The 18,058-nt window shown below is 42.1% G+C and overlaps 1 protein-coding gene across 4 annotated transcripts in view; it reads left to right on the top strand.

The window, feature by feature from the left end:
* The window catches only part of fat3a (FAT atypical cadherin 3a), a 204,433-nt gene that overhangs the window by 85,807 nt on the left and 100,568 nt on the right, over positions 1-18,058 (top strand). For all 4 annotated transcript variants that reach the window (XM_034097344.1, XM_034097345.1, XM_034097346.1 and 1 more), the window contains exon 2: positions 889-4,215. In XM_034097344.1, coding sequence (XP_033953235.1) covers positions 906-4,215 — 3,310 coding nt within the window. In that variant the 5' untranslated portion in view covers positions 889-905. The remainder of the gene's footprint in view (positions 1-888; positions 4,216-18,058) is intronic.

Raw genomic sequence — 18,058 nt, forward strand, 5'->3', positions numbered from 1 at the left:
GACTGTTGAATTGCAGGCTCAGGCATCGGTTTGCATTGTTTCAGATACGGTGGTTTTTGGTCACACTTTCAGAGCCAAACTTTTGTTTATCTTCAGTTGGAGGTTAAGATTGGACCAGTTCTCTGTGTACTCTTGCAGGAGCTGTGTGCATGTGATTGTAAAGTTGAAATGTGTAGATATCGCTCTTCACTTCAGCAGTGTGTTATTATCTGTGTACTCACACACAGTCTGCCTATTCCCGCCCCGTCCCTATGTGGTGGAAAATGCAGAGTCATCCACATGTAGACCACTGTGGCCACAACATGGCTTTTACCGGATCAGGCCCCAAAGCCCAAAATGGCACATATTTGTGGCTGCTTACTTTCAGAACACATTTCCTTTCTTCCTGAAAAAGAGAACACAATCTCAATACAGCAGCTACTTGAGTTCCATTTCCAAACCATAACTGCTTTGCGTCTCGAGATATTACATGGTTTTAAAACACAGGGCTGCAGTTTTCATGTATTTCAGGATACGGGTCATGATAGGGTCATGGTACGACGGCCCATCATTTTTCCCTTTGCACTTTCTTTCTAGTGTTTGTCTTGGTGATGTTACACTGCTCTTCCTAGCCATACAATTATTTTGTTCCTTCTCAAACCACAGTTGGTTTTTCTGAAACTTGCAATTGACTGTTGACACTTATCTTAGTGTCCAGAGGCCACACAAGGATGATGTCAGCCTTCATTTTGGTTGCCTGGTAACTGTAGACCCCCCCCCCTCCCTACTTCCAATCAATGTCGATAGTCCAATGGACAAGAAAAGTACTTAAAATAAGTAACCTGTTATGTTATGTTATGTCCTTCTCCCTGTTGCTAACCTTTTCCCCCCTGTTTCTGTCTCCCTCAGGATGGAGTGATGATGGGATGGATGTGAATATGGGCCAGAGGGCAGGCATGCGAGCCCCTCTCCTTGGCCTGGTCCTGTTGCTGCCGTTGCTGCTTTTCAAGCCACCACCCTGCTGCGGCCAGAATACCCAGGGGGGCCTTCAGGATGGACCTCACTTTGGCTTCACTCAGGCTGTCTACCACGCTATGGTTTACGAAAACTCAGCAGCACGCACCTATACCATGAGTAAAGTTAAAATGGGCATCCACCTGGCCCAGCGCTCCTGGGATGTGCGTTACAGAATCACTTCTGGTGATGACGAAGGGTTTTTCAAGGCAGAGGAGTATGTGCTGGGAGACTTCTGCTTCTTACGCATGAGGACTAAAGGTGGCAACGCAGCAATCTTGAACAGAGAGATTCAGGATAATTATGTATTGACGGTAAAGGCGTCTGTCAAGGGAGAACCCCTCCTTGAGACCTGGACTAAAGTCAGTATCCAGGTCATGGATATGAATGACTTGCGACCCTTGTTCTCACCCACCACTTACTCCGTCACTATTGCAGAAAGCACTCCTCTCAGGACTAGCATAGCACAAGTTACCGCCACAGATGCAGACATTGGCTCCAACGGGGAGTTTTACTATTTCTTCAAGGATAAAATGGAGCTGTTTGCCGTACACCCAACCAGTGGAGTGGTTTCTCTCAGTGGAAAGCTCAATATTGATGAGCAAAACCGCTACGACTTAGAAATCCTAGCTGTGGACCGCGGCATGAAGCTCTATGGAAACAATGGGGTCAGCAGCACAGCCAAGCTTTTCGTCCACGTAGAGCGTGTGAATGAGCATGCCCCTGTCATGAATGTTGTCACCCATAGCCCCTCGTGGCTTGATAAAAACCCTGTGCATGCCATGGTCACTGTTGAGGACCTAGATGAAGGTTTAAATGGGGAAGTAGACTCAGTGGTCATTGTTGGTGGAGATCCTTTAGAGCAGTTTTTCATAGAAAGGTTTGTGGAGGGTGAGTTTGCCATCAAGGCCTCTGAGTCAGTCAATTGGGAGACGTACCCTTATGGCTGTAACCTGACTTTGCAGGCTAAAGATAAAGGAGTCCCACAGAAGTTCTCTGCCGTCAAGGTTGTTCACATTATGGTCAAGAAACGGCAGACAGTGGAAGCTACTTTTGAGAAAGAGTTGTACGATGTAAGCCTCAGTCAAATTTCACCACCAGGAACAACCGTAGAGGCTGTTAAAATCAATCCAGAGCCCGATGATGCAGAATACATCCTGACACCTTCTGCAGACTCAGCCTTTTTTCAAATGAACACCCGAACAGGTGTAATCTCCACCACTCACTGGTTCACTCAGCTGACCCAGGATGTCTTTAATCTTGAGGTAATGGAGATAGATAGTGAGCTCAAAGTTAAAGTGAGGGTTAATATTGAGGATGCCAATGACAACATACCAACATTTGATCAGTCTTCTTATGAGGTTTTGGTCAATGAAAGTGTACTCGTTGGGACCAATGTATTAACAGTCTCCGCAGTGGATGTGGATAAAGGAGAAAATGGATACATTACTTACAGCATTTCCAGCCTTCAGCCATTACCCTTCAAGATCAATCAGTTTTCTGGTATCATCAGCACCACTAAAGAGTTGGACTTTGAATCTTCATCAGAGAGCTATGTGCTTGTTGTCAGAGCCTCTGACTGGGGGTCCCCTTACAGGCGAGAGAGTGAAGTAAATGTAACGATCCACCTGGAAAATGTAAATGACAACCAGCCATTGTTTGAGAAGGTCGCATGCCAGGGAGTGATCTCCAGGGATTTCCCAGTGGGTGATGTGATAACCACAATGTCTGCCATTGATATCGATGAGTTGGAGCTAGTCAAATACAAGATCCTTTCAGGGAATGAATGGGGGTACTTCGACCTCAACGCAGATTCAGGGGTCCTCTCATTGCAACATTCCCTCGACGCAGCCAGTCCAAAGAACGGTGTGTTTAATCTCAAAATAACTGCTACAGATGGCGAGAACTTTTCTGATCCTATGTTTGTTAACATCTCGGTATCTCACGGGAAATCTCCTCCCAAAAGTTTCAATTGCAGAGAGACAAGGGTAGCCCAAAAGTTAGCAGAAAAGTTACTCAAAAAGTCAAAAGCTAGCATGAAGCCCAAAATCGAGGACGGATTTATTGATCTTTTTTCTGTCAATCGGCAAACACCCCAATTCGACAAAGCTTTTCCGACAGATATTGCTGTGCGGGAAGACCTAATGATAGGTTCCAGTGTTTTTAAGGTCAATGCATATGATGGGGACACAGGTTTCAATGGTCAGATTCTATTCTCTATTTCAGATGGAAACACTGACAACTGTTTCAACATCGACATGGAGACTGGTCTTATCAGTGTCTTCTTGCCTATGGACAGAGAAAAAAGGGATCGATATCTCCTCAACCTTACTATGTATGACCTTGGCCTGCCACAGAAAACTGCCTGGCGTTTGCTTACTGTTTACATTGAGGATGCTAATGATAATGCACCCCAATTTTTGCAAGAAGGAGGCTATACAATTGTCATACCTGAGAATACTGCTATAGGAACAGATGTCATCCAGGTCGAGGCCACTGACAAAGATCTTGGACCCAATGGGGAGATTGTGTACTCTGTTTTGTCCAGCACCACCCAGTTTGGTATCAACTCTACTAACGGGATAGTGTATGTTGCTGGCCAACTCGACAGGGAGTTTGTTCCGGTATTCAACCTAAAGATCGAGGCCCGGGACAAGGCAGAGAAAGGGAGCCAGAAGTTTTCAGCGACCACTTTAAAAGTAATATTAGAGGATGTGAATGACTGTCCCCCACTATTCATCCCCAATGTCTACAAAGCCAGGGCTCTAGAGGATCTTCCAGTAGGAACTGTTGTGGCCTGGTTAGACACCCAGGACCCAGATCTGGGGTTGGGAGGCCAGGTCCGTTACTCACTAGTCAACGATTATAATGAATGGTTTGAGGTAGACAGGGCCAGCGGGGCTATTCGACTGACAAAAGAGCTAGACTACGAGACTCGGCAGTTCTACAACCTTACTGTGAAGGCCAAAGACAAGGGAAGGCCTGTTTCTCTTCTTTCTGTCACCTCTGTGGAGGTAGAGGTCGTAGATGTGAACGAAAACCTCTATGCTCCATACTTTTCCCAATTTGCCTTGACGGTATCAGTTAAAGAGAATGCCCGGATTGGAACTACCTTACTTCAAGTCACAGCCGAAGATGAGGACACTGGCAGAGATGGAGAAATCCAGTACTCCATTCGTGATGGGAGTGGGCTTGGACGATTTTCCATTGATGAAGAGACAGGTACGTTCATTCTTTAAATGTCATATGAATCATGTTGTTAATAAGTATTGCACTGGGGTCGTCACATATATATTTGTTACATATGTGTACTTTTCTACATATGTGTACTTTTCTAACTGTAACAGTTGGATGTTAAGGTACTTGTTAGGTTTTTCTCTTTAAAGTAAGTCTCAAGGCTCTATGTCCAGAAAGGTGACACTCTGCACTTGACTGATATGATGTCAAAGATACATGTTCTAAATGTAGGGGTGCAATGGTCGATATGGCACAAAATACAAAATATGCAGAACAATTCAAATTAAATATGACGTCATTATGGCTTATGGTTCAAATAAGCATTAATATATCTCAGCATAAAACAAGCTTTTATTTATTTGAATCACTGATTTACCACACAGCGAGCATTCTTAGTGAACCAAATCAAACACATCAAAGATGTTGTAAAACAACAGTGCTGAGTCTCAGGAGCAAAGAGAGACAGAGTAGCTGAGTGGACTGGTGATGCTATGCATTGACAATGAATGAGAAAAACAATTTGCATAATGTGTGTAACTCAGTGAACAGGGAAGGATGCCCACATCGGCATTGCCTTGAAACCCAGCCTTTTGATTTCATGTGTGTATATTTGGGTTGTGTATTTGTGTGTGAAGTTTATATCATGTACACTTCTCCGTGTTGGCTCCCTTGGTCAAGCTTCATTTGGCTGTTTAAGTATGGGCTCAGAACAGTCTCATAATACACACATGCACACAGAAGGATTCACACTTGTATTTCCGGACCCACACTTGTGTTTTTCAATGCACACACAAATGTGTTCCGTTTCATATACATGTAAATAAAATCCAAATACAGAAAAAAGTTTGGCTTAGAATGGAGGAGACATCTGATTGGCTATAGATAGAAAAAACTACAAGTACGAATCGGCTGACCGTCAGGGGAGTCTCAAAAACCCACACACGAATGCACAGCGATCCATGCACAGAAAGCGGTTTGTGTTTGCAGGTTCAGGGGATTCAAACGGAAAACAAATGTGTGAGGATCAAAAATATATATGTAAAACTTTTTTCTGTATTTGGATTTTATTTACATGTATATGAAACTGAACACATGTGTGTGCATTGAAAAACACAAGTGTGGATCCTTTTGCGGAACATGAAATACAAGTGTGAATCCTTCTGTGTGCATGTGTGTAATATGAGACTGTTCTGAGCCCATATTAAAGTGGCAACACATGTATTTGCTTTAGTTTAATGCTTGTCTATGCATTCATTTTAAGTCATAGTGGTCAATGATAGTCCACGTTTTCTCTTGGTCTTTTCTGGTTAACTAACTCAAGTGAGAAAGGTGAACATACAGTATATATTTATATTGGTTGGATAATCAGTTGTATTCTCACTTGTTTCACTAGTTTATACATTGACATGTTAAATATAATTGGTCTTCATTTTGTACCTCAAGGGTGCTCTTTGATGGAATACTTAATTATAAAACATTATCACCACCATGTGGGAAATTTGAAGCCAAAGCAGATGTGTTGTTTTGGCTTCAATTTGCCGTGCCTTTACGTTGTATTCACTGGTTTATAGTGACTTTGGTGTTCATATGTTTAAAACTCTATACTATACCACATACACCATCCCACCAAACCAACAATCTTGCCTTACAAAAGACTACTTGCTAGACTATAGCAGCAGCACACTACAACCTGTTGCATCCACCAAGCCAAGTGTATCGCTGTGACACGTTCAAGTCATGGCCAGTGGAATTGACTGAAGACAAAATACCTAGCCACTCAACTCCCTCCCCCCCTCCCTCCCTTTTGCCAGCCCAGGCTGAATCCCTCACCTGTCCCCGATTGAAAGACTGAAGGTGGCCAATAGGAAATGTTTGACTTATTATATATCTAACACACACACACACACACACACATGCACGCGCACACACACACACACACACACACACACACACACACACACACACACACACACACACACACACACACACACACACACACACACACACACACACAGTCGTTAACCCAGCGTGGTTGTCCCAAGGTGATGAACAGGAGCAGAGTGGGGGGGAGGATTTATGGCCCTTGTTAGGCGAGCCTTGGCAAGCCCCATAAATCAACCCCAAGCTGCTGAGAAACACTACAAACACGATTACGACTTAAAGATAATTACTCTGGCCTTCACACACACTCATATGTACACACACTCACATACGCACTCACACTCTGTAAACCATAATGTTGAACATTTATGTTAATCGAATATCTAAACTTGTTAATAGGGGCGGGGCTTGGTAGGACAGGGTGGAGCAAGCAAGTGAAAACCACCATGGCACTGTGTGAAAGGCTACAATAGCTGTCAGTCAGACAAACAATCCTCAACCTCAGTCAAAATGACCGATGCTGTAACCACATCACATTTCACTTAAAATAATTGGACCTTGCATATTGGTAATACTCGCGCATGTAAAAAAAGCTAGCAGCGTTACACTGATTGGTACTTAATGATGTGTATGTAGCCTGATATCCAAAGTAGACTGATCACATTATAACAACATCTCTGTAATTGATAGTCCTGCATACCAGTGTAAGATTTGACTGGCTTCTATATAGTCTTGGCTGGTAGAATGTGCTTCTTCTTATTGGCCAGCTGAAAGAAAGATGGTTTACCATCTGCAACGGGGAGGAAATGTAGTGAAGTGTTGCCGTATGTGAAAACGTAAGGATGTTAAACACCAGAAGCACAGCAGGATTAAGACCTGCATGTGACTCTTTATAAACTCTCGGCACTTTATGTTCCTAGCCCCAAGTTGCCTATCCATAACCATACTGTAATGGCATTGCAACAGATACTGTAGAATGCAGACATTTAGACATATTAATCACGAGACAGGGTTTTGCAGATATGCAATATTGGTGTACTTCTTGGATGATTCGATGTTGGCAGGAGATGATAGGATCTGTGGATTATCCCTTGGTCTGCATGCCTAGAAAGGAACGGGGAGATACAAATCTGTCATTCACAGTTTCTGTGATGTGTTTTGTCAGAATGTAAGAATCACCACAGTGTTGCCGATGGTGATGACCAGGTCTCTGTGTGAGCCTTGAAAGTGCACGGGGTAGGTATTGTCCAAGGGTCGGCTATGGTTCTGGAGGTTTAATGGGTGGGTGGTTCGATCCCTAGCCCCAGAAGTCAATCGATGTTAGGCAAAAACTCAAACGTAAATTGCTCCAGTCCCAATGTGTAACGGTGTCTGATTGTGTGTGAACGTTAGTCTCCTTGTTAGGCACCTCTGTAAGTTATCTGTGTGAACAGGTGAATGCTGTCTTGGATATGTAAAAGCACTTTAATGGGTTGCAAAGACTAGAAAAGCACTTTATAAATGCAGTCCATTTACTGTCCGTGTCAGAATCACAAAGTATTGCCAAAGGTGATGGGCAGGTCTTGGGTTCAGCACACAGGCTACGTCTTGTCCAAGATGTACAAGAACTGTCCAAGTGAGAATTACCACACAGCAGGCGGTGCCTTGACTTCCAGACGGCGCCATCTGCCAAAGTGTGATGCGTTCCTTAAGTTCTTGTGTTGTCGCGAATGGATACTGGGTACTAGCATAGCAGTGGCATCCAAGTTCAATACGCCATGGACCACTTGCAGGGATGTAAAGAAAGTGAACACTATTTGCAGCCGCAGAACCAATATCCCAGTGCCAGCCTCCAAAGGGTTTAACTGCATCGATCCTCTTGCTGCGGATCCACCTGGTCCCCCCCGCCTTGAGCTGAAAACCTCTTTGTTTGGTGTTGAAGTGTGTACTGCTCACTCTCTGTGTAGGCGTTTTTTTCTCTTATGTTTCGCAACCGAAAATAATGAGGTGGTGGGCGACGTTGTGCTGTTGTTATGTGGGTTAATATAGACGTGTTGTAGTCTGCCAGTATCTTCTGTAACTGAATAGGCTTAACATTAGACACCCGCCTTTACTTCCCACACACACACACACACACACCTTGAAAGACTAACCTTTCCATATCGTTCTCCTTCCCGCTGTGTTCAGCAGGAAGCTATGCACAGCAAGACTCTTAATCACAGTGTCACCTCTCCCTGGGAACTGCCTGTGTTGTGGGAGAGAAGCAAAGGAAAGAGAAGGAGCTCGAGGATCATTTGTGGCTCCCAATTCTACAGTGATTAATTTCTAACAGGCAGGGAGGCCCGCAGCTTTGTTTCCCAACAAAACGAGCATTGTGAATAGCCTCACATGTGCAGCAAGGAGTTAACATAGAGGCAGATAGATGTGGGCGCGCACACACACACACACACACACACACACACACACACACAGTGATTGAAATGCATTTGGTTGAAGATGGCAGTGAGTCGTACTGCTCTTCAGGGAACTCTTTTCAGTGATGCCTGTGGAGGATTGATAGATATTTAAAAAAAGACAGGGTACTTATTATTTCATATACTGCCTTTACTGTACTTACTGAATCCATGTCGACATTACATAATTAATGAAAATATTATAGTGACATTCTGTGAATATGCTATAAACTGTAAATAAAGTGACAACTGCACAGAACAGCCCGGTGTTTGAAGAGTTAAATTATAAAAACTCTTCAATAGGAGCCATCACTCTATTGAATTCAATTGTGTGGTTCAAGTGACTGCACTGAGAAACTCTTTTAATGGTCTACATCAGGGGTGTCGAACTCAATTTCATCGTGGGCCACATTCGCATAAAGGTTGCACTCAAAGGGCCGGTTGTAACTAAATAAATATATATATAAAATAATGTATTATATTACATTATTGCCTCTGAATTGGATTATTATCGGATAGGATAATAACTTGGTAATTAACTACGTCTGAAAGCAGAAGTCCAGGGAAAATAATTGCAAGTGTCTTCAGTGCGCACGTCACAAAATGAGATGCGTATGTAGTTTATGGGCAACCTGCTTCTGTAAAGTGGCATGTACTGTAACCGTATAATAAACGTATTATATTCTTTGAAAGCTCTTGCTGGGCCACATAAAATGAAGTCGCGGGCCGGATTTGGCCCCCGGGCCTTGAGTTTGAGACCCCTGGTCTACATTGTTATGAACACTCCCAGAATGCAACTTGCCTGAAGGTGCTGTAGCATTGTGAGGTGCTCAGGGATGCCTTTTCACTTGTTGGCAGGTAAAGTCACTTCATTATAGTAATTCCAGGGAAGTGTTTAAAGTGTCCTGTCTTTATAGTGGAAAACAGTCACGTTGCAGTTTGTTAGGTATGCACACACACTCATGTTATGCTTTCTGAGGATTTGAATGTAAGAAAAACCCTTGAAAGCAATTGGAAAACCAAACCATATTCCAAAGTGATGTGTGTGAACACAGCCTTCCTTCCTGCCAGAGCTTGTGCCTCAGTGTCAGCCAGTGAGAGGTTCTTTAAAGAGCACAGCATGATGTTGGACCCTCAGCACACACTAATCACACACTCTGAACATTACGCAGAGCCGCTCTCCTTCTGTTGCCGTGATTAGTGAATTAATGACTGCATTTATCATAATTGCCGTCTGAGAAGGAGTGTCTTTTTGAGCACTCTGCTACAAAGAGGTGTCCGCTGGGATATGGCGAGGGCCTCTGCGTATTGTATTGTATTTTGAGTGTGTCAAGGCAATTATTCCAAAATGTAGCCGTGGGATTGAAAACTCCAAACTGAAAACACACATCCACGACCACTGTTTCACACTGAAGTGGACTTCCTTGAAGATGGAGATGTTTAATGTCAGTAGTAGTTGCTGTAACTTTCTGACACTTTCTCCCCAGCCTTTGGCCATGGAGGGTGCTGCTTGACGCTAACGTGGTGTAATGGGCTCGACACACAGCGGTGTCAAAAAGTGATCTGTGGTCCTGTGGGAATGGGCAACAGTTCTAGCAAAGAAATAAGAAAATAACCTGATTTGAAAACAACACATACCTGTACTGTATGTACTGTATATAGATGTCTATACGAAACCTGGGTATGCTCCCCACACTATGGCATATCTAGGACACACAGAGGCTATGGTTGATACATAGGTGAACGTTTAAGTTCACAACGTCCAATAATAAATAGAAACACTGAATGTAATACCAGGGCGGATCACCAGAAATAAGATCAAGCACTCGTGCATTTAGCTTTGATTTCCTCTGACTATCAGTTACAACTATTATTATGTTTAACCAGGAAGTGGCGTTCCTTTTTATTTTAACCAATGCTTTATATCTTCGCTGCATCTCTTGCTTCTTTTGGGCTGAGGTTGGCCTGCCTGTGGAGAACACCCACACACACACACACACACACACACACACACACACACACACACACACACACACACACACACACACCCACACACACACACACACACACTCCTGCGCTGAGGAGAAACATAACATTGGTAATGATAGCCTGTGGTTGCCCTCACTGCAGGGGCAGCCAACACACACACACACACACACACACACACACACACACACACACACACACACACACACACACACACACACACACACACACACACACACACACACACACACACACACACACACGTACACTGGTCCCGGTGGTGTCTAATTGCAGTGACAGAGCAATGCGGCTGGGAAAGCAATTAGGATTAAACCTGTGTGAAAAGCCTACACACCTCTTGCGCATCACAAAAGACACACACACACAAAACAAGCATGCATTCATACACACACACATTCAGAATGTATCGTCAACACTGCCCTACAACTCTGCGTCCTTACTTCACCCACAGAACAAACAATACACACACACACACGCACGCACGCACGCTTATTATATCATTGTGTTCCTGCCATCAAACACAAACCTTCGGGTATGGTAATATGAATCAGGGAGCTTGAGACGTGTGTGTGTGTGTGTGTGTGTGTGTGTGTGTGTGTGTGTGTGTGTGTGTGTGTGTGTGTGTGTGTGTGTGTGTGTGTGTGTGTGTGTGTGTGTGTGTGTGTGTGTGTGTGTGTGTGTGTGTGTGTCCTAGTTTAGAGTTACATAATAAAATAACAAACTGTTGTGATTCCCCGTTGGACTCTAAACTCATTAAGTGTAAGATCTAATGAAGCCAGTATTTCGAGCTCTGAGCTGCAAAACAACATGGAAGATCTTTGACACAAATATCCTTTTTTTATTTTTTATTACGGACTATGGTTTGCTTTTTAAGGTCATCCTTTGATGGGTCTATTGGTTTGATTAAGCAACGGGAAGGGAGCACAGTTTCATGGAATCTGCTTCCTGTATTAGCGGGTGCATTTTATTAAGGATGTAGTAATCGATGTTATCTGTTTCTGCTTCCAGACTAAAAGAGCTGATTTCATTTAGAGTTATGTAGGCCTGGGTTCCATCTACTATGACAGTGTTATCTTGACAACACATCACCGCTTGTGTAAAACAGACTAGCCTTTAATCCATCTACTTGGACTACTTTATAATGTTTGACATTGTTGTTTCCCCGTGAACACAAAGCGGAAGAGTCTTGCTCTCACACTTTGTATGGATGAGCTCGTCACCCATCACTTTGACGTAGAACTCGAAGAAATGGGCTTTTAGGTGTTGTTATGATTCTGAAACCCACTACCTAAAAACAGCTACTCCTCCCGTGCCTACAGCGACGCCATTAGCGCAATTCTGAAAATGTAAAACCATGTATTAAACTCGAAGCACTTGGAAGTCCACGCAAAATAAAGACAGAGCACTCAGTGCAGCGTTTTTTCATCAAGATGTCCGCCTACGACATGTGCTCTGAAATCACTTAACAATTAAAAGAACATGCTGGCACCCAAAAGCACTAGGTCTGGAACATTCTTGCAGTCAATGTTGTTTAGGAAAGACATGACAATCCAATTCAACAAACCAGTTTGAGTTACACATAATGAGCATCAAAGCCTATCAGATGCCCAAACCTGTTAGATTACTGGGAGACATATGTAAGAAGAGACAAACTAGTCTGATCGTAATGTGTCAGGTAAACAGCTACGAATGCTGCGTCTACTGAAAAGTGACCTTTAAGGAAGGTGTTCTTGCACTTTATTTCATTAGCTGCTGCTGCTGCTGCCATTTGCCGACTTTATGGATGGATTCTGGGATATATACCACTCTCTGTCCCTCTCAGAGCCTGAAGACGGACAGGTGTACTTTCCCTTCATCGTTAAAGGCTGTCTGTCAGCCTGAATCACAGGGTTGGGGCTGGCCAGCTGGAAAGTAGCCAGGAATTGGCGAGCTGTGAAAACACGTTGTTTTCCTCTGTAAGGAATGTTCATGTTAACCAGGTTACCCGTATATTCCCAAATGATGTGCTGTAATTTCACTAATGCTAATGCTTCTACCTGCTGCTCTGCAAACAATCAATGTGCCCAGCCGATTGGATCCGTGCTCCAAAGCCGAGAGATCAGATGAAGGACAAAGGCTCATTTCTTTCCTGCTCCCCTCTTAATGCTCTCTCTGTTGCTCTCCATCACTGTCAGTGTTAACACACACACTGCAGCTTTCATCTCATCCATTCTGATGGCCGCTCAAACGTCTATCAACTTTCTGTGAGTTAGATTTTGTCAAGGCCATCTCAGTCTGCCGGTACTGGGAATGGATTCAGCCAGATGCTGGGTCTCAATTCGGACCTTTTCTTTATTAAATGTCTTGCTCTTAACACTTGGGCAGTGCGTACATTTTGAGCGGGCAGTGTTAAATCAAAACGGTGGCTGTGGCTTTATCTGAATGGACGATTCCGCTGTTAGCTCGTATGTTTTTTAACTAGTGAAAAAAAAACATATGAAACTTTTATTAATAATAATAATAATAATTTCAATTTTGATAGCGCATTTCAAGAGACCCAAGGACGCTTATTGGTAGAGTTGTGTTCACTGGAGCAAGCACTTATTTTCTCTGGTCGCCATGATGTGGGAGAACATCGGTTAGGAATCACAACCTTTCAATAGGAAGCCCAACAGGGAGCCCACTGTGCCAACAAGTCCCACAGGGGAGCTTATTACTCAGGCATGGAGGTACTGGAGGGTATCTATGCTGCAGTGAGGTGGGGTCAGAGGTTAGATTCAGGTGCAGGGCAGATGTCTGATGCCCAGCGGTTATCAGGGTACCGACAGGGTGTTGAAATGAAAGAGAAAGCTGGAACTGAAATAACAATGATTTCTTGGAATTTTAACAGAACTAGAAATATTTGAGGATTTTTGTGGTTTCTGTCAAAGTACACATCTTAGGATTTATATTAAAATTAGTTTATTTACGAAATAAAACAATATTTCTGTTGAAGATAAAAGTGATAGCAGCACAGTGATATGACATAACTGTCGTTGTACTAATATATTTAGTTCTCTGAAAATGTTGATTATAATGACTGTATGAAGACGGCAGGTCAACACGGAGGAGGCGTTGAGTATGCAATAGCAGCATCCACATTATAATTGCTAATGCAATCACATCATAAAACAGGAAGGCTTTTATTACCCCCCCAGTAACCTGGCTGTCATAGAACCCATTCAGGCATGGAGTGTTTACCTTCTCTTTGGGTCATGGTACATAGATCCGTCCGTTAATCCTCCCCCAGGATCCTCCTCTTTACGTTTAGCAACTACAAAGCCAGACTGCAGCTCTACAATCTTCACAAACACACATCTGTTGGCAGGCGTGATGCCCCACGTTTGTTTTTTTCCCTTACACAGCAATCACTTATTTTGGACTAACAATGCACAAATGGTCTTGGCTCTACTTTGAACAAACAAAAGCTAAAAAAAAGACCTAAAAGATTCCGTTTCCGTGTTAGTCCTTTACCTCAAGTTCATACTTCGTTACTGCCTCTCCTCCACTGGTCTAAAACGCACTTAGCTCACCCTCTCTGTAAATCATCTGTCATATAATTAAATATCTGAGAGAGAAAGACATTTCCATTTTATTGCTTGGTCTTTTAATGACCCACCATTACAAATCACCATGGCAACAGCTAATTAAAATGAAAGCCACCAATCAGGTTAGTTACCTTCAAAGAGTAGGAAATTAAGGTAAAGGTGAATTAAAGTGTGTGTATGAAGGATTAAGTAATTCATGTGATTAAATTAGCTTTTTAATATATAAACTTTCTTTAATGAATATAACTGTTCAGTGAGCTCCCTTTTGTGCATCAAGCCTAAAGGCAAACAGACTTTTTACTGAAGTGAACATTGTGTTTTTGAAAAGATAAACGCCAAACAAAATGGATTCAGGCAGAATATCTGTTGGATTTTGGATGATGTACATCTATCTTTCAATACAATCTGATTTTTGGACTTAACACTCTTGGGTTATTAAACAAGTTTGGATAGAGATAGAGATAGAGCTTTATTGTCTCCCTTAGGAGAAATGTGTCTTGGGCATCGAGATAATAAACATAAAACATTTGGGTCAATCAGTCATAGATACAGAACAGAGATCACATGGCAAAGAAACAAACAAGAAACATGCAGGTACAGCACTTTCCCTATTGCACATACATACATCACATATTGCATGATTAGATGATACACTGTTTGGCATAATTACATTTTTGGTTTAGATATCGATGTCAATGTTATGAATGAGGTTTCCAACCATTAGGAGCTGCCTAAAATACTGTCTCTTACCGTTTCTCTGAGAAAAATGAACACATTTTAAGCAATGAATTGTGCCATATAGGAAGTTAACTTCACATTATATCTTAATGCAGCTTGTTCACGGTAACTACATGTATGTTGTTTAACTAAACAAACCTCCAATCATTGAACGTAATTGGGGTTTTCCGAATCTGCCAACATTATTGTCTAGCATTAGGGTTTTATATATGTCAATTTCCTATTGGTTTTCAAAATGCATCCTGTTGCGAAATGGTTGAGTAAAGTTAGGTTAGGACTCAAACTCAAGTCACACACACAGATTAGTAAAGGTAAAGAATCATATGTTGGTTGTTGATCAAAATGGGGCCAATCCAGGCAACTAACTCCAAACATCACATTACATTACATCACATTACATTACATCACATTACATCACATCACATCACATCACATTACATCACATCACATTACATCACATCAAATTACATTACATTACATCACATCACATCACATCACATTACAACACATTACATCACATCACATCACATTACATCACATCACATCACATTACATCACATCACATCACATTACATCACATTACATTACATTACATCACATTACATTACATCACATTACATCACACATCACATCACACATCACATTACATCACATCACATCACATTACATTACATTACATCACATCACATTACATTACATCACATTACAACACATCACATTACAACACATTACATTACAACACATTACATTACATCACATTACATTACATTACATCACATTACATTACATCACATTACATTACATCACATTACATTACAACACATTACATTACATTACATCACATTACATTACAACACATCACATTACATTACATCACATTACATTACAATTACAATCACAATCACATTACATCACAACACATTACATCACATCACATTACATTACATCACATTACATTACATACATCACATTACATTACATCACATTACATCACAACACATCACATCACATTACATTACATCACATTACAATCACATCACATCAATCACATCACATCACATCACATCACATCAATCACATCACATCAATCACAACATTACATCACATCACATCACATCACATCACATCAATCACATCACATCACATTACATCACATCACATTACATCACATCACATCACATTACATCACATCACATTACATCACATCAAATTACATTACATTACATCACATTACATTACATCACATTACATTTAGCTGACGCTTTTATCCAAAGCGACTTACAATAAGTGCGTTCGACCAACAAAATACAACCTTGAAGAAAACAGAATCATAAAGTACATCAGGCTTCATAGAGCAAAAACATTACAAGTGCTACTCAACTGGCTTTAGGTAATCCTTCATAAGATTGCAGCGAGCCGTTTGGCCGATGCAGAGCGGAGTGCAGACAGGTATGAGCAGGAAGTTAGGCAAAAAACTATAAAGAGTGGAAAGTTAGGATAACGAGGTGAAAAAGGCTGGGCGAGGTGGAATAGTCTATTATACACTAATGCAGAGGACAATAGCTAGAGGATTATAAAATGTGATGAGGACATTGGGAGCAGGTGGGGGTTAAGGGGGTGTGTGGTGTGGGGGTTAAGTGGTGAGGAACACAATGGGTACTGGACATAAAGGAAGTGCCAGGAGCCGATATGCAGATAACAGATGTAAGAGGAGATCATGTCATTCATTGAACACTACCTTTAGATTACATTGTGCTGGGGCCAGGAACATATATGCTTTTATCTTCTTTGTGCTGAAACAATATGCTGAATTCTGGTCCTTGGAGAGCATGCTCTGAGTAAGTGCTGTTTTATTGGGTTAGCTTGGTTTTGTTCTTTGTTTCGCTTAAATGGCGCTGGTACATGGTGGGTTCGTCCCTCTGACACAAGCTGCAGAGAGCACACTCCAGATAAGATTTGCATTTTGTAAACAGAATAGCCTGTGTATTTTACATTGGGGATGTATTCTGATCCTTACTTATAAATGTAATTGTACTACCCGTCAAGCAAAGAGACAGCTTCACCATGTGTATTTACACTAGTTGCTTTTCTCCCAGTATGGACCAATGGATGTATTACATTTGACCAGTGCAACTATCATGTTTCCGCCACACGAGCAGTATGTAGACAACGCTCCTCCAGTATAGTGCAATGCCCTGAAGGGAGACTTTAAAGGTAAGGGGACTTAGTCTCCAATGCTCAGTTAATGCCAGTAAGATTGTAATGTGATAAACTGCAGCAGCTCTGCAAACTAGACCCTTTTGTATCTCCAGAAGATATAAGGTAGATGACCCTGTCCAAAGGGTGCAAGGCTTTTAGCGTAGATGCACCACTTCCATGGAATGAGTCCTAAAGCCAGACATGAGTTAGCAACTTAGCAATTCCAGTTTCCCACATCTCGAAGTCAATGTTTTTTTAAATAGTTTTGGATAGATTCCTTAATTAAGGGTTGTGGTTTAAACAAGCTTACTAGATTTGTATGTTTTTAACGACATAAAATACATTATCAATACCCCACCTGTGGGTGTCTTAAGCTTTTACATATCTTAAAAACTATGGTTGCTAATAAGTGGTTAAATGAGACTACTAACAGCCTCACGCTGACACAAGTGCGCCGTTAGCTTAGCGGTGGTGACATGAAGTAATATGACTATCATGTAGTTTGTTATAAGCATTATTAGCTATTTACTTATCAAAAGCATTCACGCTTCCTGTGGGAGCCCTGAAGATGCTCACTGGACCTCTCTGTTGCACTGGCTTAGAGGCTTGAAAACTAAATACACACAGCTATCCACAGGAGCGACTCTTTATCATGAACATTATCACAAATCAAGCCTTTTCATTACCAACGTGCCCTTTCTTCAGTCCCTTGTTTTTAAAGGCTTAATTGTTATTTCTTCGTTGCTGCACCGTACGTTTCTGCAGAGCACCAGGAGAAGATACTTGTTCCTGTGCTAACCCTAACATCACTCGCTGTTCCTCTCCCCCATGCTGATAGAGACATCTCCTATCCCCACATTGTGGCCCAGCACGTTATCGCTCTTATAGTAGACTAATGCGGGTCTTACCTGCGGGGTCTCAGATGCTAATCCCTGCTCTTAGCTGAAGGGCTAGCTGAGGACTCATTATGCGACAGGAGCCTGATAACGGCTTCCTGCTGCTCAT

Source organism: Pseudochaenichthys georgianus, chromosome 13, assembly GCF_902827115.2.
Source record: "Pseudochaenichthys georgianus chromosome 13, fPseGeo1.2, whole genome shotgun sequence".
In the NCBI taxonomy this organism is placed as follows: domain Eukaryota; kingdom Metazoa; phylum Chordata; class Actinopteri; order Perciformes; family Channichthyidae; genus Pseudochaenichthys; species Pseudochaenichthys georgianus.